The sequence below is a fragment of the Megascapheus bottae genome, chromosome 6, assembly GCF_031878675.1.
Source record: "Megascapheus bottae isolate mThoBot1 chromosome 6, mThoBot2.hap1, whole genome shotgun sequence".
Taxonomy (NCBI): Eukaryota; Metazoa; Chordata; class Mammalia; order Rodentia; family Geomyidae; genus Megascapheus; species Megascapheus bottae.
The window spans coordinates 59,744,410-59,766,629 of record NC_143514.1 but is presented as its reverse complement, the minus strand read 5'-3'; the positions used below and the strand labels follow the sequence as shown (position 1 = coordinate 59,766,629).

Here is a 22,220-nt window from a genome sequence, read left to right as displayed (position 1 = left end):
AAAGCCCAGATTTTGGTCTAGTGGATAGAGTGCTTGCCTAGCATGTCCAAAGACCCAGGTTTGATTCCTTGGTACCACATACATAGAAAAGGCTGGGAGTGGTACTCTAGCCAGAGTTCTAGCCTTGAGAAAGTCCAAGGCCAGAGCTTAGGCCCTGAATTCAAGCCCTAGGACTGGCAAATAAATCCCAGGTCCTAAGTTCAAGAAGAAAATAATACTTAAATAGAAATTGACATCTAGTCTAGCATTGCAATTTACTAGTTGTTTACTCTTGTGTAAAATTAACTTTTTTTTTTTTTATCACGGGGCTTGCTCTGAGCCTGGACAGTGTCCCTGAGCTCTTCAGCTCAAGGCTACCGCCCTACCCATCAAGCCACAGCCCCACGTCCCCTTTTCTAGTGATTAATTGGAGATAAGAGTCTCATGGTCTTTAGTGCTCAGGCTGGCTTTCACCTGTGATTCTCAGATTTCAGCCTCCTGAGTTGCTAGGATTACAGTGTGAGCCACCAAGCCCGGTGTAAAATCAACATTCTTTACCTGCAAAATGTAAATTGGTAATTTGGACCTCACATAGTTGCTGTCAGAGTTCAATGAGATAATCCGTGTACATAGCTCCTATAGTGCTTAATGCTTAACAAGTATAGAAAAGATTATAGCATCATCAGTAATCACTGTGGAACATTTGTGTCCCATATTGTTGGTATGGAGACCCTGCTTTGTTTCTCTGTTGTATTTGGAAATATCCTTTCCATTGAGCTTTCACATATACTCAAAAAGCTGCTTTCCAGATTTTTCTTCTACTTTTCTTTCTTTTGGGGGTAGGGAAGATTAGAGTGAAGGAGGAAAATAAATGCTATAGGAAGCTATACGTATTTCATTTTTTAATGTGAGGGTTAATGCCTGGCTTTTGTTCAGATTTAAAATTTAAGGCAATTGTATTTTGATCTGAAAAAAATTGAGAATCATACATATTTTGCTGGATATTTTCCTTTGGACATCTTTATACAATTAAAATGTATCTCATTTTGGAGATTGGGAGCCATAATTACTGCTCTGGCTGTCCTCAGCCCTTCCCTGTTGCTGGTTGGCGCCAGCTGAGCTGGTTTGCTTCTTCCCTCTTTGATATTGTTCTCCTTCCTCCACCTTACCTCTCTTCTTTCCCCTCCCTTTTGCATGTACTCTGACATTTTCCTCTCTCCTCTTCACCCTCCCTGATTTCCCTCCTCCCCTTGGGTTTCTAGCTCCTTTTTTTGCGTTCTGTTTGTGTTACTGAGGGCAGTGCTCCAATTACCTCATATTTGGAGAGAGGAAGCTGCAGCCAATCCGGTTTCTGTCTGCTTTTAGGTCAAGTGATTTCTGAACTGCAGTGAGATGCTTTGAATTTGTCTTGTTGCAGCTCTGAGCCTGTAAGATGGCTGTCTGAAACAGCAGCGGCTGGAAGAGACAGAGGCGGGGAGGGAGGGAGGGAGAAAGAATTGGAGGGATTGCCGGCATAGTGCATGGTTTTAAATGTGCTTTGAATCTGATGAATCCGAGGTGGGGCTTCTGGGATCCCAGGACTGGCTTAGCTGCATTTTTGCGGAGATTAGGAGAGGAAAGAAATGGGAAATTCACTGGGCTGTGTTAAGGAGCCGAAAGAGTCAATAGCTGTTCCTGAGAAGGTTCCTATATCTCCTAAGAAAAGGGTTCGGTTCAAAAGGAAGTGGAGGGGGAAGAAAATACCTACTCCAGAGGCATCGCATGAGGAAGAACATCTTGAAGGAGCTGGAGTCATTGAAGAGACTGAAACCTTAAGGAAGTTACCAGTGAGTCTCCGAAAGGAGGACAGAGTAGGAGGGGCCCAGTGCCCTCCCTCACTCGTTTTGCTACCTGAGGACTCAGCCCCTAAATCAGGGGTAGGGGATCAGGGAATGATTGTGCAGGTGAAGGAAAGATACCAAGCAGAGGTTCAGACTGCTCACCTTTTGTTAGAGAATGAGTCATCAGTCGCTGGAGGGACCTGGGATTCCCTGGAAGAGGGGAAGACTGTCATCGCTCACCTGCTTGATAATCCAGCAGAAAGGAACTGTGAGAAGTCAGTGAGCCAACTGGTGGAATTTCCAAGGACAGCATCCTGCAGCAGCAGGGCTGTGCTGCTGCCTTTGCATGGAGCCACTGCAGTGGAGCAAGCAGGCACTCGGCTTGGATTTCTAAGCAGCACTTTGCCTAGGACAGACTATACCTCCAACATAAGAAATCAAGACCAACTTTCTGAGAACCCGAGTGTGAGGGGAGAAATCACGAGGATTTCCAGTGCCCCTCCAACAGATTCCTGCACTGTCCAACATTCTGTTCCTTCATCAGTACTTGAACGGTTGGGAGGGCCTGAGCACACAGAGCCTGCCCACGTGGGCCAGCCCCCCCAGAGTTCCAGACTGCCTGCTTCTCAGAGTGATCTGTCTGTCAGTGGCATGACTGTGAGCATTTTGCTCTCCTCATCTGGCTACTGTAGCGATAGGCTACTCTTGAATGGGATCCAACCTGAAGATACGGCACCTGAAAAAAGCTCCACACCCTTCTCAGAAGAGGATGGCACTCTGTCTTTGGAGGCAAGCCATACCCCATTGTGGGGTCTGGAGGAGGTGGGTAGCACATTCATGGATGAATCATCCCCCTATTTGTATTCCTGGCCCCCAGGTGCTTTGAAGTAGAATGTGATAATCAGTAAGGATCCTTCTCAAACTTACCCTGGTACAGGAGAAACTGTGAGTTAGTGACTGCTAGGCTTGGCAGGCAGAATCTATTTCAAGCCTATCCCTTGATGTATGAAACCAAGTCTTGTTGGCTCTGGGGACTCCAAGCTTCTGGGTAGCCAAGCAGCTTAACTGCTGAAGCTATTTGGTGGGGGTGCAGTGCTAGATAGCCCTTATTGTTAAATTGTACCTGCTCCAAGACGTGGCATAGCTTAGGGGTAGGGGAAAGCCTAGCCGAGTTTCTGAAATGAATGTGGAAAAGTGAGGGTTGTTAAAGAAGTGAAAGTGAAGTGAAACAGCTGTCTTCAGTGTGGTATATTTGTTCTCCCTGGAGGGTGATAATCTTACTAGATCTGATGCAATCCCTTTCCTGTAGGTGTGCATCTAATGACAGCACACATTCAATGTTTGCATTAGAGGAGAGGAGTACTAGAGTAGGGGTATACAGTTATACAGAGAGAATGGAGACTGACACACAGACAGACTTACTTTCAGGGAAAGGGCAATAGACTAGGGCTGCCTGACTAGAAAGTTTTTTGATTGAACTTGTTCAGTGCTTTAGCATGTTTTATTTATAAGGTAGTGGCTGCTGTACCTGTTCACAAGGATCCAGAAAGAGACAAGAATTCAGAGATTTGAACACGTGAGATAAGGACATAGCAAGATATTCTGGGAGGTACAACATTTGGTATGTCAGTGGTTGAACGCTATTATCCCACTTATGGCCAAATAACTTGGTTTGGGTGGTACTAAGGTTTGAAGTTGGCCTCATACTTGCTAGCCACCCACTGGTTGAACCACTCTGCCAGATTCTTAGCCGAGAAATTTTCATTGGCATGTTGTGTTTTGTGGCAGAAGAAATAAAAACTTGAGAATCTCAAGGCAGCAAGAGGTAGAAGATGAAGTAAGGCTCTCTTTTTGGCTGCTCTTAATGTGGCACGCCTGCTTATCACCAACGGTCTAGGCTGAGGACAGATACGTATATTAAGCTGGTCTACACTTAAAATTTTCTGAGGATAGATTTACCCATGGATAGGTTCAACTAAGTGTCCTGTATTATTAGAGTTTGGAGACTGCCAACAGTTTGTAGGAAAAATGTCTGTTATATGAATAGTCAAGAAACTACATGGTCCTTATATAAAAAATAAATGTGTATGCACAAGTGTGGGAAAGGAAGACGAGTACTGGAACTAGGTGTATAAATGTTTGCGTTTCATTAGAGTAAATGTCGAGGAGTTGGGATAAAATCAACTACTGAATTAGTTTATCTTTCAGTATCACTATCATTAAAACAAATATTGTGAAGTCATGATAAGATAAAGTACCTGCTCATAACTGATAGTGAGATTTTCCGAAAGTTGAGAGTACCAACTCTTGGTAGAAATCAGCCCTAAATAATGTACTTTAGTTAGCAATGACATTTTTATACAGGCTGGATCTCTACATTTGGGAAGGAAGGTACTGCACAATTTTGTGAAGTCTTAAAAGATTGATGGAGAGAATCCTTTATACTCTGGTCACACAGCATGAGACTTGATGTTGAGTGTTTGAGTCAAATTGCTATATGACATTTTTTAAGTAGCCAGCTTCTGCATCCTCCTTCCCTCTCAGATGTAGTCAAGGCTGAAACACTTAGTGGCCATGTCTTAGTGTGGATAACTGGTGTGAGCCTCTGTTTATTATTTGATGAGACCATGGACTGACTCTCCTGTGTAAGATAACTTCAAATAAGTGTGAAATCTTTCAGAATAAAACGTCATTAAAGCCAAGGGGCCTTGAAACCCTTTTAGTATCTTCAGGAACTGTATCTTCAGGGAGCTGGCCCCTACCTGCAGTTATTCAGAAGATCGCAGCAGCCAGAACAACAGAGGGTAGCATATTGTGACACTGCAGGCTCTTGTAAATGTGGGTACAGACTCAGAGCAAGCTACTGCCTGGAGTGTGAGGTCTCTGCAGAATTGAAGTACAAGGAAGAATATACCAGCTCCTTCCTAAACATTGCTCAGTAGTACGGATTGTTTGATTTGTTGTTTTGGTGGGTCTTGGTTTTCTTTGCTTTTGGGCCAGTTCTGGGATTTGAACTCCGAGCTAGGTACTATCCTTGGACTCTCTCCCAAGGATAGCGTTCTACCACATGAGCTATAACTTCACTTCTACCTTTTGGTGGTTAATTGGAGATGAGAGTGACTTTCCTATCTGAGCTAGGCTGGTTTTGAACTGCAGTCCTCAAATTTCAGTCTCCTGAGTAGCTAGGATTACAGGCGTGAGCCACTGGCACCTGGCCCTTGTTTTGTTTTCATATGCAGAGTAGTAACTCATTTCAGAAAAGAATTCAAGGTACAGAGTGACATCTTTATTACTATTTCTCTTCTTGTAATGATTGTTTAGAGTGTATGGTTAGAAATACCCTTATATTGGGGTTTTGATGTTTTTCAGGATATTGAGAAATGGGAACTGATTCTGGTTCTTAATGTGTAGAAGGTTTAGATGATAGAAGACAAGTATGGCCTGTTTTTCTATTTTCTGGGCACAGTTGAAACTTTGTCAGGATACATTTAATGAACAAGCAGCAGCACAAAGGCCAGGTCACAAACATATTTCTGAATACTAAGTAGACTAGGATTTAGAACTAGAAAGAACAGGCTAATAGCACTTGTACTTTGTTGTCAGATGAAGGCATTTTTCTGGCCTGTTCCTTCTTCCAGGACTCCTTATTTCTAGCTGCTATCAGTATTCATAAGAACGTGGCTCATATGAACAAGGACGATTACTGAGAATTCCTTCTTTCTCCCATCTTGGCTCCTGTCACTAATTTTCCGCCCATACTGTTAGTGGATCCACTGGGTGAAGAATTTGGCTCTGTACTATAATCTCTATAATTTCAGTTGAGGATTAGAAATGACAAGAAAGAGATGAATTGGTTTATTATTTTCAGTCTGTAAGTGTCCCTTTCCCACTCTCCTCTAATTCTAGCGGTAGTTACTCTTTTTTTCATATTGACTTTGTGGTATAAGAAGAAAACCTTATTGGAGGAATAAGAGAGTTAAGGCTTTGCTCAGGAAAATATTTGGTTTCTTTTTTGCTTTTTTTCAAAACAATTTGCTGAATCGAAAATACTACTAAAGAATAATTCTTTTAGGTATAACAATAATGCTATGTTAAAAAAAATAGTGTTATACTGGGAATGTGGCTTAGTGGTAGAGTGCTTGCCTAGCATGCATGAAGCCCTGAATTCGATTCCTCAGTACCACATAAACAGAAAAAGCCAGAACTAGTGCTATGGCTCAAGTGGTAGCGTGCTAGTCTGGAGCAAAAGAAGCTCAGGGACAGTGCCCTGGCCCTGAGTTCAAGCCCCGGGACTGGTTAAATAATATTAATAATAATAATATGGCCAAGCACTAATGGCCTTGAACTCAAGATCCTCTTGCTTGAGCGTTATAGTAGCAGGTGTGTACTACCACACACAATCTATATCTTTTTCAATTTTTCTCAATTTGAATTATTATTATGTGGCAGAGGGGGGAGTTGTGGGGGGTTGAACTCTGGGCCTGGGCATTGTCCCTGAGCCCTTCAGCTCAAGGCTAGTGCTTTACCACACTGAGCCGCTTCCAGTTTTCTAGTGGTTAATTGAAGAAAAGAGTCTCACATGCTCAGGCTGCCTTTGAACTGAGATCCTCAGATCTCAGCCACCTGAGCAGCTAGGATTATAGGTGCTCGGCTTCATTGTTTAACTTCTTACAAAGTTTGTTTTGTTTTTTTTTTAAACTGGGTTTGGAGTGAGTTTGTAGTCCATTTATGAAAAAAGATGAATTTTCTTTTTTCAGTTGTGGGTCATCTCAGGGACTGGGCACTATTCCTGAGCTCTTTTGCTCAAGACTAGCACTTTACTACTTTGAGTCACAGTTTCACTTCCGGGTTTTGAGTGGTTAATTGGAAATGAGTCTCAAGCAGCCAGGTACTGTAATCTTAGCTACTCTGAAGACTGAGATCTAAAGATTGACGTTTGAAGCTAGAAAGTCAGTTAGACTTTTATCTCCATTTAACCACCAGAAAAAGAATAGGAAATGGAGCTGTGGATCAAAGTGGTAGAGCTCTAGACTTCAGCAAAAATGCTCAGAGATAGCACTCACACCCTGAGCTCAAGTCCCATAAGTGACCAAAAAAAAAAAAAAACCAACTTGAAGAATTACTCATATTACTTATGAAACACAGAGAAGTAGTGGTTACAATGTGAATATTATAGATACCAGTCAAATGTAGAGAAAAGAAAAGCTTCATATAGTGTTAGAAATCTAGATTATTGTGCTTTAGAATGAGATTTTCAGAGACAGTATAGACTCAGAATATACATATATACATATATATAAAACCTTACATAAAGTAAGAATAAAAATCTTACAAGAAATGTAAAGAGAACAAAAAATATTTGCTCTGTTTTCTGACTGCCATGACTTTTCCCGCCATTATGCTTTTAAACCTCTGAAACTATGGTGTTCAGTCTTCAACACTAATGAAAAGTTGCTGCTCTTTAGAGTCATACTGGTTAAAATTTTTCATAATACCCAAGATGGGAACTTCTAGGATAGAGAATGAAGAAACAAATTGGAGCTAAATTTTTCACTCACTGTCTCCAGTTTGATTATAGAGATGGATTGAATGTTCAGGTCTAGAAGAAAATCAGATGAGTGTAATTACAAGAGTAGACGGCAAGGAAAGTTATGTATCCTCTTTCATCCTACTTCTTGATTGTTTGGTTCTTTCAGGTAATTTTCCATCTTTTCTGTTTACCTATTGTTGAGGAATAAGGAAAACCAAATAGAGGCTGAAGTTAAAGTTAGATGGAAGAAAGGGGGAAAAATTCAAAGAAAGCAAAAACACCAAAATAAAAAAAAATGGATTTTAATTCCAAGTTTCAATCTTCAAAGAGGTCCATCCCCTGTGGGAACTAAATTAATGCTCACAGCTCTTTCCTGATGTAGTTCCTTTGCTCCTGCACATGGTAAAAGACATACTTTTTTTTGGTAGTCTTGGGGCTTGAACTCTGGAACTGAGCATTGGCCCTGAGCTCTTCAGCTCAAGGCTACTTCCCTGCCCCTTGAGCCACAGCACCACTTCTGGTTTTCTGGTGGTTAATTGGAGATAGGAGTCTCATGGACTTCTGTGTCTGGGCTGGCTTTAAACCCACAATCCTCAGATCTTAGCCTCCTGAGTAGTTAGGATTACAGGTGTGAGCCACTCATCCAGCTAAGACATACTTTTAACTGAAAAAAGAAAGAAAATAAGACATTTTAGCTGAAAAAAAAAAGATTAAATCCCTAAAATTTACTCTGGAAGTAGTTTTATTTGATGCAAGATAATTGATGTCAAAGATGCATATGGCATTTGAATATCATGTTTTCTTTAGCAGCAGAAAAAGTATTAATACTACAATAATGAATTAGATGCCCTCTTAATTTCAAATGTATGTATAGGGGCTGGGGATGTGGCTTAATGGTAGAGGACTTGCCTAGTATAAGTGAAAGCCCTGGGTTTGATTCCTCAGTACCACATAAACAGAAAAAGCCAGAGATGGCACTGTGGGTCAGATGGTAGGTAGCATGCTAACCTTGAGGAAAAGAAACACAGGAATAGTGCCCAGTCCCTGAGTTTAAGCCCCAGGATTGACACCTCCTCCCTCCTCACAAGAAAAGAAAGTGTGTACAGATGTAAGTAAATGTCTACAGGTTTACTTTCAAGAGGACCAGAAAGCTGCCTTCCTTTGTTCATCTTTTAATTCCCCCCTTCTGTTGTCATTTGGGAAGGTATCTAGGATAGTTTTATTTATTTTTTTGTCAGATATGGTATATCTCAGCTAAGGTGTATAGAGCAAGCTTGTCATTGTTCTTTTTTTTTTTCCCCACTTGGTTACCTTGTACCTTGTACTCTCTAGAACTCAGCATAGATGCTGTCATTTCCCAGGCTGAGCACTGTCCTTGGACTTTCTCAAGGCTAGCGCTCTACCACTGGAGCCACAGTACCACTTCCAGCCTTTTTCTATATATGTGGTACCGAGGAATTGAACCCGGGTCTTTGTGCATGCTAGGCAAGCACTCTTACCACTAGGCCAAACTCCAGGCCCAGGACTTATTTCTTTTGTAACATTGCATTCTGCATAGTAAATTGCCTTTCTTAGCAAATTGCTTGAACTTAGGCTATATTTTATTTTGAGATTTCAAGAAGTTAAACACAGCTTCTAGAATATTATGATTGCTTGCAAAATGATGCAAAAAAAAAACCCATACATTCTCCATGGTGCCTGGTGTAAGGTTAAGATGTTCAATACATACTGAACTATTAGGGCACACTGAGTTTCTAAGAATGCTTCAGAGAGGAAATTAACTAGGTACTGGGAAGTATGGGATCAAAGGATATTCAAGTAGACATAAATAGTTACTGGCATGATATCAAGATTGACTGTGTTCTAGCCAAATGGTTTCCTAATTAAAACCTAGATGAGGGAGAAACTTCCCTGAAACTGAATCTCGATCTCAGCATTTGGGGGATTAGGGAAAATGCTTTTACAGATCCTAGAGGACAATGCTATGCACACACATCACAAATCAGTATTACTAAACAAGATGAAAAAAAGCCAAATTTAATCAGTGAGATGCTTGTGACCATAATCCCATTTTTCACATCCATTTTTTAGTCTAGGAAAGGCTCAAATCTAGATGATATTCTTTCCTTCCCTTTAGTGGGTCAAATGTTTTCCTGTCTCAGTGCAGCACATTTATTGTAAAATTGTTCATTGAAATTATTTCAGTGCTATGTGCAGAAGTTCTGCGATTGACAGGCAGGAGATATCGTCAGAGAGATTTGTTATTATACCAGGCACAGTATTAACAGGATTTCAGTTTTAGTTCCTCATATATTCAGATTTCACTTTTCTTAGTCAAATTTTATTTCTCCAAATCTATTTCGCATTCCTCACAAAGTTTTGCTTTCTTAATATGTACATGAAGCAGCTATGGTATAAGTGCTATTATGTATTAATGTCAGGTAGAAGATGGGCAGCTAGAAATGTTAGAGAAATTGAAAACGAATTAGTACAATAGAAGGGTTGTATATTGTTGGGTCCTTAGTTTTATAGCTTCTTAGCTCTCTTCCCTTCCCAGTGTACTGATTTAATATGATGTTATGGAATTGATTCACATTGGTCACACTTGGACGAAATTGACATGAATTAATTTACAAAATGAGTTTTAACTGGCAAATAAAAAATTTCATCAACCATTGTATTTTGTTGCTTTTGTAACTCTGAAAAATAGTAATCTCAAGTAAGCATGTAGATAGAGCAGAAGGGTGGTGAGTAGAGGATAGCTTTACAGTATAATCTTATTAACTGGCATCATCAAATTGCAATAACCTGATTTCTCCTGTAGTAATATACATGTGAAGGACATGATGCCTTTGAATCTACTGGTTAGGGCACTTTCTTCCCCTCAGTCCTGGAGCTTCAATGCAGAGCCTGGGCACTGTACTTGAGATCCTTCCTTCCTTCCTTCCTTCCTTCCTTCCTTCCTTCCTTCCTTCCTTCCTTCCTTCCTTCCTTCCTTCCTTCCTTCCTTCCTTCCTTCCCAGTCCTGGGGCTTGAACTCAGGGCCTGGGCACTGTCCTTGTACACTTTTTTTGGTCAAGGCTAGCATGCTTCCATTTAAGCCGATACTTCCAGGTTTTTCTGTGTATGTGGTACCAAGGAATCAACCAAGACTTCCTGGATGCTAGGCGAGCACTCTACCACAAGGCTATATGCTCCCAGCCCCGCCCTGCGATTGTTGTGCTCAAGGCCAACATTCTACCACTTGAGCCACAGCACCATTCAGGCCTTTTCTGTTTATGTGGTACTGAGGAACTGAACCAGAGCTTCATGCATACTAGTCAAGCACTCTACCACTAAGTCACATCCCCAGCCCTGGAAACCTTTTAACCTTTGCAGGTATATATGTTGTAATTCCTGAGTTCCTCTTTTTATATTCAAATATCTTGACAATTTTTATTTTGCCCTCAAAGTGTTAAAGTTCCTGATCCCTCTATTTTCTGTTTTTAAAATTTAAAAGCACTATTCTGAGATTGTATTCATCTCAATAAAATCATAGTAACTTAATAAGGCGTCTAAAAATTGCTTGTAACTTACCAACATCGTACCTTAGCCTAATCTACCTTATACACTTCAGAACACTTAAATTCTCTTGAAGTTTGGCAAATTCATCGAACATAAAGCCTTATTTAAAATAATAAAAATTTAATAGCATTTGCAATTTATTAAATACTATACCCAATGTGAAAACCAGAATTGGAGCTGATTGCCTCAGGTGCTACACCTGATAGAGTCATTTAAATGACAAGATGATGCTTGTACTAAAATTGTGCAGGACATGTTTTATTATCATGAGAAAGCAATAATTTCCAGTCACTACCTACATTTCTCTATTAATCCATATAAGGATTCTATGAGAAAGTTATTATCTTATAATAAATGTGGAGAAAATGGGGCTCACTAGGCTTAAGCAATTTGTTTAAGGTCATGTTCTTCTTTTTTTGTTTTTGTCAGTTGTGGAGGTTCAATTTGTCTGGGCCATGTCCCTAAGCTCTTTCACTCAAGGCTACCACTCAACCACTTTGAGCCACAGCATCACTTCCAGTTTTCTGGTGGTTAATTGAAGCCAGGAGTCTCATGGACTTTCCTGCCTGGGCTGTTTTTGAACAGTGATCCTCAAATCTCAACCTCCTGAGTAGCTAAGATTATAGATATGAGCCATCAGCACCCCACTCTAATGTCAAATTCTTAAAGGCCTCCTTTCAAGCACATATCAGATACCCAGACTTATGTTTCTCTCATTAGTCAAGATTATTTTATAAGCCAGGCACTGGTAATTCATACCTGTTATCCTAGCTACTAAGGAGGATGAGATCTGAAGATAGTGATTCAAAGCCATCTAGGGCAGAAAAGTCCTTGAGACTCTAACTCACCAATTAACTGTGGCTCAAGTGGTAGAGTGGCTTAAGTGGCTCAAGGCTACTGCCTTGATTGAAAAAAAAAAAAAAAACAACTCACGTTCAGAGCCCAGGCTCCTAAGTTCAACCCCCAGGACTGTCTCTCCAAACAAAATATTATTTTATATATTTCACTATAAAAGTATAGTGGGCAAGGCATTGGTCACCCATGCCTGTATTCACTACTTAGGAGGCTGAAGATCTGAGGATGTTGCCAGCTTGGGCAGGAAAATCCACACAGTATCTCCAGTCAGCTACTCAGAAAAAGCCAAAGTAGCAGTGTAGCTCAAGTAGTAGAGTGCTAAGCCTTTAGCAGAAGCAGCTCAGGAACAGAGCCCAGGCTCTGAGTTCAAGCCCCAGGACCAGCACACACACATATATAAGTGGGCTTATTTTTTCAAGTCTGAATAAAAGAAAAGTAGAAGGGATATAATATTACTCATAGTTTCTCCTCAAGGGAAATTCTGATACTAAAAATAATCTAAACTTACGCTATGCTGAATTTGTTATTTGCTGTTAAAAAGATTTTTTTTTTAAGCTTAGCTGTGGTAGCTTGCACTTCTAATCCTAACTGCTCAGGAGGTTGAGATCTGAGGATTGCAGTTCAAAGGCAGCCAAGACAGAAATGTCCCCATGAGAATCTTCAATTAACTGCTCAAAAAGAAAAACAAAAAACAAAAACCTGGAAATGGCACTGTGGCTCAAGTAGTGAAGTACTAGGGACAGCGGCCCTGAATTCAAGCCCCACAACCGACCCTCCCCGCCCCCCACAGGGAAAAAAAGATTTTTTAAAAAAGTAGCTTGATCTGGGTTGGGGGGCGGCGGGTAGGCTTTATCCCCAAGCATTTTTTTTTTAAGTAGTCCCAGGGCTTGAACTCAGGGCCTAAGTGCTGTCCTTGGGATTTCTCAAGGCTAAAGTTCTACCACCTGAGCCACAGCACCATTTCCTGCTTTTTCTATGTGTATGCTAGGAGTCGAACCTGGGTTTTCATGCATGTTAGGCTAGCACTCTACCACTAGGCCAAACTCCTGGCCCTTATCCCCAAGCACTTAAAACAAAAAAATCCATTTATAAATGAGATGATTGGGATTATCATATTGAAGTCCATCCATGTGAATAACATCATACCCAGTGAATGGAGAGTATTCAGAATTTATCACAGCACTTCTGAAAAGGTGGTAGGTGGTATTTCCACAGGTGTCACAGATGTCACAAATCTGTAATAACAGTTTGCAACTGGTCAGGCTGGGAATCAAACCAAGGTATCCATATTTTTTTTTTCCAGTCCTGGGCTTGAGCTCAGGGCTTGAGTACTGTCCTTGGACTTTCTCAAGGCTAGAGCTCTACCACTTGAGCCTCAGCACCACTTCTGGCTTTTTGTTATGTATGTGAGGTACCAAGGAATCCAATCTGGGTCTTTGTGCATGCTAGGCAAGTACTCTACCAGTAGGCCAAACTCCCGGCCCCAGTATCCATATTTTTCAAACTACCCTGCCATTGTTCCAAAGTAGATCTTGTGCTATATCTTGGAAATTTCTTCAAATAGTTTTTTTTATTATAAAAATGTACATGATGTAGAAAATTAGGAAAACATAAAAATTTTCCTGTAATGTTATTACATGGATAATGATTATTAGTTTCATGTATTATACTCTAGTTTTTTTTTTTAATTTCCTTTTATTTTGTTGTAAAGGTGATTACAGAGGGGTTACAGTTACATAAGTAAGGTAATGAGGTATATTCCTGGCCTAACATTATTACCCCCTTCCTTGTTTTTCTACCACTTTGCCTTCCTCCTGGACTCGCATTACTCCAAACTTTAGGTTTTTATTTACATGAATGTGTATATCTGTATCATACTGCATATTTGTGCGACGTGTATATATATGACTGTAGGGCATATATTTAAATACTATACATACTTAAATATGTTTTTCTTTCATATGAAATTGAGATTATTATATATTATTTCCATTGTATCCCCTTTAACATACTGTTGTAAATTCTACAAAGAATTCTACCCTGTGTATGTGCTGTAATTTGTAACTAGTAATCCCTTATTAGTTTTAAGCATTTTGCTGTTTCTTATGTTCATAAACATTTTTGCTTAATTTTTTATACATATATTTGATTATTATCAAGCTGTGCATTTTTTTTTTTTTTTTTGCCAGCCCTGTGACTTGAGCTCAGGGCTTGAGCATTGTCCTTGGGCTTTCTCAAGGCAAGCACTCTACCACTTGAGCCACATCACCACTTCTGGCTTTTTCTATGTATGTGGGGGCTAGGAATCTAACCTGGTCTTCGTGCATGCTAGGCAAGCACTCTTACCACGAGGCCAAACTCCCAGCCCCAGCTGAGCATCTTTTAAAACAAGATAATTGGGAATGGAGGGGGAGGGGAAGGGGGACAAAAACATGAGAAGGAATATCAGTGTTCAAGAAGTAATTCACTCACTACCTGATGAATGTAACTAACTCCTCTTAATATTACTCCAACACTAAAATACAATTTTAAACAAAAACAAAGCAATTTGATTCATTGGCTGGGAGTTTGGCCTAGTGATAGAGTGCTTGCCTAGCATACACAAGGACCTGGGTTCCATTTCTCGGTACCACATACATAGAAAAAGCCAGAAGTGGTAGAGCACTAGCCTTGAGAAAACCCAAGGACAGTGCTTAGACCCTGAGTTTAAGCCCCAGGACTGGCAAAAAACAAACAAAAACTCCTTGATTCATAACTGAGATTCAAAAAATGATATTATTCATACTTGCTATAATGCTATTTATGCTCTGACAAGTATACTTTTCCTATAAGTGTATCCAACTTAAACTATTCTCTCCAGTAGTCATTAGCATCATTTAAACATACCAACCTTTTGCACTGGGAGTTTGGTCTAGTGGTAGAGTGCTTGTCTAGCATGCACGAAGACCCGGGTTCGATTCCTAGGTACCACATACATAGAAAAAAGCCGCAAGTGATGCTGAGGTTCAAGTGGTAGAGGACACAAAGCCCAAGGACAGTGCTCAGGCCCTGAGCTCAAGCCCAGGACTGACAAAAACAGTAACAACAAAAAAATCTACCAACCTTTCTTAGTTTTGTAGGTGACAAATAATTTTTCTTTTCTTTTCTTTTCTTTCTTTCTTCTTTTTTTTTTTTTTTCTTGCCAGTCCTGGGCCTTGAGCTCAGGGCCTGAGCACTGTTCTTGGGCTTTCTCAAGGCTAGAACTCTACCACTTGAGCCACAGCACCACTTCCAGCTTTTTTCTATGTATGTGGTACCAAGGAATCACTAAGCCAAACTCCTAGCCCCATTTTCTCATATTTTTAACTTGTGTTTTCCTGATTACCAAAGAAGATAAATACATGTTGAAGCTGCCATCAACAGTGCTGCCATCCTTGGATGTCCCTCTTCCTTCACCAGCCATGATATATGGGAAAATGAAAGTTAAAAGGCCTCATCTTATTTATTCCATGTTCTATCTCTTGGCAGATCTCTGACATCTACATTAGTGGAGAATCTGGGGACATGTCAGCCAAGGAAAAGCTACTCCTGTGGACTCAGAAGGTGACAGCTGGTTACACAGGAATCAAATGCACCAACTTTTCTTCTTGCTGGAGTGATGGGAAAATGTTCAATGCGCTGATTCACCGATACAGGTAAATACAATGTAGTTGCAGTACTCATGGAAGTGCCTCTCATCGCATTTATGATTAGTTACAATGCTATCTCTGATTCATTAATTCATTTGGAAAAGGATCTTTGAGTTCCTTCTATTCTAGGCACTGGGCACAGATAACAGTGAACAAAATAGCCAATGTTCTTATGGGGCTTACCTTAGTGGGGAGAATGGGCCCAAAATAAATGAATACATGTTGTCTGTCATGCAGTGGCAAGCACAGTGGAGAGTAGAGAGCGACTGAGATGTGCTGATTCTAATAAGAATGATCTAAGAGGGGGCCGGGAGTTTGGCCTAGTGGTAGAGTGCTTAACTAGCATGCATGAAGACCTGGGTTCGATTCCTCAGTACCACATACATAGAAAAAAGCTAGAAGTGGTACAGAGGCTCAAGTGGTAGAGCTCTAGCCTTGAGAAAGTCCAAGGACAGTGCTCAGGCCCTGAGATCAAGCCCAGGACTGTGGGGGGGATGCAGAGGGGGGAAGAAAGGGGAAAGAAGAGTGATGAAGAGTGATCAAAGATAATCTCGTTGCCCTGCCCAGTGGCTCCCACCTGTAACCCTAGCTACTCAGAAGGCTGAAATCTGAGGATCGAGGTTCAAAGCCAGCCACAGCTAACCTGGGCACTAAAAAACATGAGACTCCTATCTCCAGGAAGTGGGGCTGTGGCTCAAAGGATAAAGATGGTAGCCATGAGCTGAAGAGCTCAGGGGCAGCACCTAGACCCAGAGTTCAAGCCGCATGTGCGACCAAAAAAAAAAAAGTCTCTTTGAGGAGGATGTCAGGAGTAAGCCACAGACTGATTCTGGTGAGTTCCATTTGGATAAAAAGCAAGTTCAAAGGACCTGAAGCAGATGCTGATCAGATTAGTGGAACAACAGGTGGCTTTATGTGATGTGAATGAGGAAAATAGGAATTTTAATGATAAAATTTAAAAAAAAACTGAGCTCTTAGTGACCCTGCACTGATTTTGGAAACCATAAAATCCAGTGAGCTTACTGTTGTGTAAGTGCAGAATTAGGGAGCACTGGGCTCCTGGTGTGTAATTTAAAATGGAATGGGTATTTTTCTAAATTTCCTGCTTCATAAGCTTTTTGCTAGCTCAGGCTTTTCAGCTCTGGGAGGTGTTTGTTTCTCTTCCTCATTTTTGGTTTTTGAGACAGGGACTCACTGCATAGTCCACGCTTGTCTGGACTGAATGCTGGGATTGCAGGTGTGTACTACCACACCTGTTAGCTCTCACAACTTTTAAGACATTTTCTTTCTGTGAAATCATGTATGATGAACAGATGTGGCCTTTGATGTATCTTGGGCTTTTACAGACCTGATCTGGTGGATATGGAGAGAGTACAAATCCAAAGTAACCGAGAGAATCTGGAACAGGCTTTTGAAGTGGCAGAAAGGCTGGGGGTGACCCGGTTGTTGGATGCAGAAGGTGAGAGTTTACTGAACTTGAATATATTTGTCGTGGTCCCTTCTCTTGACAAATTCCTCTGTTCTGACTAAGAAATTTCTTAATCTTTGTCTCAGATGTGGATGTGCCATCTCCAGATGAAAAGTCTGTAATTACTTATGTGTCTTCAATTTATGATGCCTTCCCAAAAGTACCCGAGGGTGGAGAAGGGATCAGTGCCACGGTAAATAAACACTTTCATAGAATGCTCTGGCTTTGATTTGTTGGGTTAGAATACATTGATTGAACAGTGTTTCTTAAATTCTCTTTGTGTGCAGAGGAGTTTTTTTTTTTTTTTTTTTTGCCAGTCCTGGACTTGAGCTCAGGGCCTGAGCACTGTCCTTGGACTTTCTCAAGGCTAGAGCTCTACCACTTGAGCCTCAGCACCACTTCTGGCTTTTTTCTCTGTATGTGGTACCGAGGAATCGAACCTGGGTCTTCATGCATGCTAGGCAAGCACTTTAACCACTAGGCCAAACTCCCGGCCCCTGCAGAGCAGTTTTTATGCAAAGCACCTGAATCTGTTTCTTTATCCTCTGGCCATTGTTCTGGTCTCAGGGAGTAAGTCTAAATAATGTTAATTTTGTACCATATAGCAAAGAGCACTTGAGGCTAAATGCCAGCAAAAAATGCCATTTTCATCCTGAGATTTAATTCAGCGCTGTCTTTTCAGCCACCAATACCAGCTTGATTAGGTTTGTGTGGATGTTTTTCTTAAATATTTTTAGTAGCTTGCTTTGTCAACTTTTTAAATATCAAGATATTTAATGCTTCTTGAGGACCTTTGAAGCTGGGATTGTGAGCCTTATGCTGAGCAGCTGTCTAGGCAGTTAGAAGAAAAGCGTTCTTAAATGGTTTGGTGCCTTTCTCCTGTGCTTGTTCTGGGCATTATAAATTGGATATGTACTAATTATCTTCTGACAACAGGAAGTGGACTCCAGGTGGCAAGAATACCAAAGCCGAGTGGACTCCCTCATTCCCTGGATCAAACAGCATACAATATTGATGTCAGATAAATCTTTTCCCCAGAACCCTGTTGAACTAAAGGTAAACTTATGGACTTAAATTGTTTGTATTAATTCTTTATAGGCATTCAAAATCTGGGCTTATTGCTGCTGGTTCTGGGTTAGGTGACATGAAAAATAGGGTTTTGTTGCTTTTGTTATTCATTGACTACATTTTAATTTTTCAGGCACTTTATAACCAATATATACACTTCAAAGAAACAGAAATTTTGGCCAAGGAGAGAGAAAAGGGAAGAATTGAGGAGTTATATAAATTATTAGAGGTAAGGAACCTTACCTTTGGATAGCACTTGAGGCTTGATGGTTTATACTATGATTCTGATTGTTAAGGTCACTTCCCAATTTGTATTAATAGAAATCTCTGGGTCTAGTCTTGGATATTTGTGGTAAACTTATTCTAAATTGTGTGGGGCTTTTTTTGTCTGACTTAGAATTTTTCTATTCATAATTCAGTTATACAGAGAATTTCATTGTGACATTTCCATACATACTAGCATATACCACCACATCAACCTCATTTCTGCATTATTAGAATAACTTACTGAGAAATATGGCATACATGTATTCAATCCTGGGCTTGGGCTCAGGTCTTGAGCACTGTCCTTGGGCTTTCTCAAGGCTAGAGCTCTACCACTTGAGCCTCCGCACCACTTCTGGCTTTTTGCTATGTATGTGGGGTACCAAGGAATTGAACCCGGGTCTTCATGCATGCTAGGCAAGCACTCTACCACTAGGCCAAACTCCCAGCCCCAGAAATCTTAAGTTTTATGGATGAGTTTTGCAGAAGACTTCATTCACATTTTGAGAGTTTGAAACTGGGAGATGGGTCTTTTATACTTTCTAGAAATCTTTCTGGCAACATTAAAGGAATGGAAGGATTTAGAGCAACTAGTCTGAATATTAGAGGTGATTCTCTATCTCACCCCCACGCCACACTGCTTATCTCAAAATGAGGCATAGTGGGAGTGGGGACATTTTCTGATTGGTTGAATAAAGAAGCAAGAAACAAATAATAAGGAAAAATAGATCAGAGTTCATAACTATGGGTTTTGGACTCTTTCAGGTATGGATTGAGTTTGGTAGAATCAAGCTGCCTCAAGGTTATCACCCTAATGATGTGGAAGAAGAATGGGGAAAACTCATCATTGAGATGCTAGAGCGAGAGAAATCCCTCCGGCCGGCTGTAGAAAGGTAAATCTAGAACTCAAGGGTTATCTGATATTCCTTATCAAGCTGCTTTGAGCAATGCACTTGACTTTAGTTTTTATCTTATTTTAGACTGGAATTGCTGCTACAAATTGCAAACAAAATTCAGAATGGTGCTTTGAACTGTGAAGAGAAACTGACATTAGCTAAGAATACACTGCAAGCTGTAAGTCATTGCTTTGCCCTGCTTCTTATGTCACCTGTTTTTGCTCTTTATCCTCAGCTGTAAGGTCAGAGTTAACCATTGAGAAATCCTAGCATAGCTGGATTTCCCTCTTTTTGGAAGTGCTGAGGGCCTCTTGGCTTTCTTCAGCCAAGTGGATGGGTGCAATGAAGTTTTCTTACCTTAATTCTCACTTTCTGTCACAGGATGCAGCTCACCTTGAATCAGGGCAACCAGTACAGTGCGAATCGGATGTCATCATGTACATTCAGGAATGTGAAGGTCTCATCAGGCAACTGCAGGTGGATCTCCAGATCCTACGAGATGAGAATTATTACCAACTGGAAGAACTGGCCTTTAGGTGAAGAACAAAGGGTTCCACAGAGGACTTGCTTATTGCTGAGGTTTATGGATTAAAAGTGGGATTGCAGGCTTGAGCCACTGTGCCAGCTAGGCACTGAATTCTTTTAACTTGTTTGGTTTTTTTTTTTTTTTTGCCAGTCCTGGGCTTGAGCTCAGGGCCTGAGCACTGTCCTTGGACTTTCTCAAGGGTAGAGCTCTACCACTTGAGCCTCAGCACCACTTCGGGCTTTTTTCTATGTATGTGGTACCAAGGAATCGAACCCGGGTCTTCATGCATGCTAGGCAAGCACTTTAACCACTAGGCCAAACTCCCGGCCTTAACTTGTTCTTTAGAGAAAATGTTTTGATGAGGATACTGCATATACATATTTGTATATATTTCTCATGATAGAAAGTTATTTTCTCTTATTGTAGGCCCCTCCCACTAAATGCCTATAGGATTCTGTCAGACTTTGTCTTCTTATAGAATCCTTATCTTTTTAGCAAATGAGGATGTGATAACACTTTAGGTTTAGAAACACAGGTGATCTTATGCACTTGCTGATTAGAGGAGGAAGCTGAGGACCATTGAGGTTAGAGATTGTCTAAAGTCACATGATAATCCCTCATTTATCCTTTTATGCTGTCCAAGAGTTATATAAATAGGCATTTGTTTATTTCCTTCCAATTAACACTGTAATTTGGCATTTAGCTTGAAGACAACTCCAAACTAGATGATGTTAAAATATCACCTTGAATTCATCTAACACTTTTTCAAAACATTTTCTCTGATATGATCTCATTTTTTTTTTTTTTTGCCAGTCCTGGGCTTAAGCTCAGGGTCTGAGCACTGTCCTTGGATTTTTCTCAAGGCTAGAACTCTGCCACTTGAGCCTCAGCACCACTTCTGGCTTTTTCTAAGTATGTGGTACCAAGGAAACGAACCCAGGTCTTCGTGCATGCTAGGCAAGCACTCTACCATTAGGCCAAACTCCCAGCCCCTCATTTTTATTTTTATCATGTGCTTGTTAAATAGATAGTGGTGATTTTATTTTAAGTATGTTATAAAGTTTCTTTTTTCTTCCATTTTAGAATTATGCGTCTGCAGGATGAGTTGGTCACCTTGCGTCTAGAGTGTACAAACCTATACCGGAAAGGTCATTTCACTGCACTTGAATTGGCTCCCCCTTCTACTTTAACTACTACTCATCTGAAAGCAGAGCCTTTGACCAAGGCAACCCATTCTTCTACTTCTTGGTTCCGAAAGCCCATGACTCGGGCTGAACTTGTGTCTATCTCCTCCTCTGAAGATGAAGGCAATCTCCGATTTGTGTATGAACTACTGTCTTGGGTAGAAGAGATGCAGGTGGGTATATGTCCTAAAAGCTTATGTAGTACACTACTGTTTACTACATCCAGAAGTTTGTTGATTGAAGTCTGGTTCCCTTCTTAAATTTTGATAGGATCAGAATAAATCCTTACACTGAACAGCATAGACATTTCTAATTTGATACCCTTTGGGAGTCTGTTCTCTTAATCTAACTATGCCCTAAGTGGGAGTGTGGAGAAGAGTTACTAAATCTGTTACCATTTCTGTTAAATTTACTCATTTGCAGAGAAATTTGTTTTTTCTTCTCTCTGTCTCTGTCTTTCTCTGTTTCTCTCTGTCTCTGTCTCTCTGTCTGTGTCTGTCTGTCTGTCTCTCTCTCTCTCTGTCTCTGTCTCTCTTGCTCTCTGGCTCTCTCGCTCTCTTGCCTGGGCTTGGGCACTGTCCATGAGCTCTTCAGCTCAAGACTACCACTCTACCACTTGAGCCACAATGCCATTCTGGTTTTCTGGTAGGTTAATTGGAGATCAGAATTTTGGACTTTGGTGCCCAGGCTGGCTTTGAAGCGTGATCCTCAGATCTCAGCCTCCTGAGTAGCTAGGATTACAGACATGAACCACCAGCTCCCAGCTTGTTTTTTTCTTTTCTTTTTTTTTTTTTTTGGCCAGTCATGGGCTTGAGCTCAGGGCCTGAGCACTGTCCTTGGACTTTCTCAAGGCTAGAGCTCTACCACTTGAGCCTCAGCACCATTTCTGGCTTTTTTCTATGTATGCGGTACCGAGGAATTGAACCTGGGTCTTCGTGCATGCTAGGCAGGCACTCTACCACTAGGCCAAACTCCTGGCCCCTGTTTTTTTATTTTCTGTTGTGAGCATTAACTCCTAAATTTTAAGAAAGGCCACTCTGTTCTACAATTTCAGGGGCCCCATATTCTAGAATAATGTTTCAAGTTTGATATTATTTTCTTAATTCTGGGTATTTTTTTGTTTCTTTTTTTTTTTTGAGCCAGTACCAGAGTTCAAACTTAGAACTTTTCGCTTTTGCCCTGCATTCTTGCTCACAGCTGGCACTCAAAGACTTGAACTCAAGACTTAGGCACTGTCCTTGAGCTTTTTTTTTGGCTCAAAGCTAGTGTTGTACCACTTGAGCCACAGCTCTACTATTGAATTTTTGGAACTTCATTGGAGATAAGAGTCTTAAGAACTTTTTTGCCCAGGCTGGCTTGATCCTCAGATCTCAGCCTTCTGAGTAGCTAGGATTATAG

The 22,220-nt window shown here is 40.8% G+C and overlaps 1 protein-coding gene across 17 annotated transcripts in view; it reads left to right on the top strand.

Annotated features, from left to right (window-relative positions):
• The window catches only part of Macf1 (microtubule actin crosslinking factor 1), a 372,611-nt gene that overhangs the window by 175,666 nt on the left and 174,725 nt on the right, over positions 1–22,220 (top strand). For 9 of the 17 annotated variants that reach the window (XM_090335129.1, XM_090335123.1, XM_090335122.1 and 6 more), the window contains 9 exons: positions 15,256–15,422; positions 16,763–16,875; positions 16,971–17,077; positions 17,821–17,940; positions 18,086–18,181; positions 18,982–19,109; positions 19,197–19,290; positions 19,494–19,648; positions 20,722–20,995. In XM_090335129.1, the coding sequence (XP_090191255.1) occupies positions 15,256–15,422; positions 16,763–16,875; positions 16,971–17,077; positions 17,821–17,940; positions 18,086–18,181; positions 18,982–19,109; positions 19,197–19,290; positions 19,494–19,648; positions 20,722–20,995 (1,254 nt within the window). Of the gene's footprint in view, positions 1–1,467; positions 2,622–15,255; positions 15,423–16,762; positions 16,876–16,970; positions 17,078–17,820; positions 17,941–18,085; positions 18,182–18,981; positions 19,110–19,196; positions 19,291–19,493; positions 19,649–20,721; positions 20,996–22,220 lie in introns of those variants that run through there. The other 8 variants (XM_090335119.1, XM_090335121.1, XM_090335117.1 and 5 more) reach the window with 2 other exon arrangements.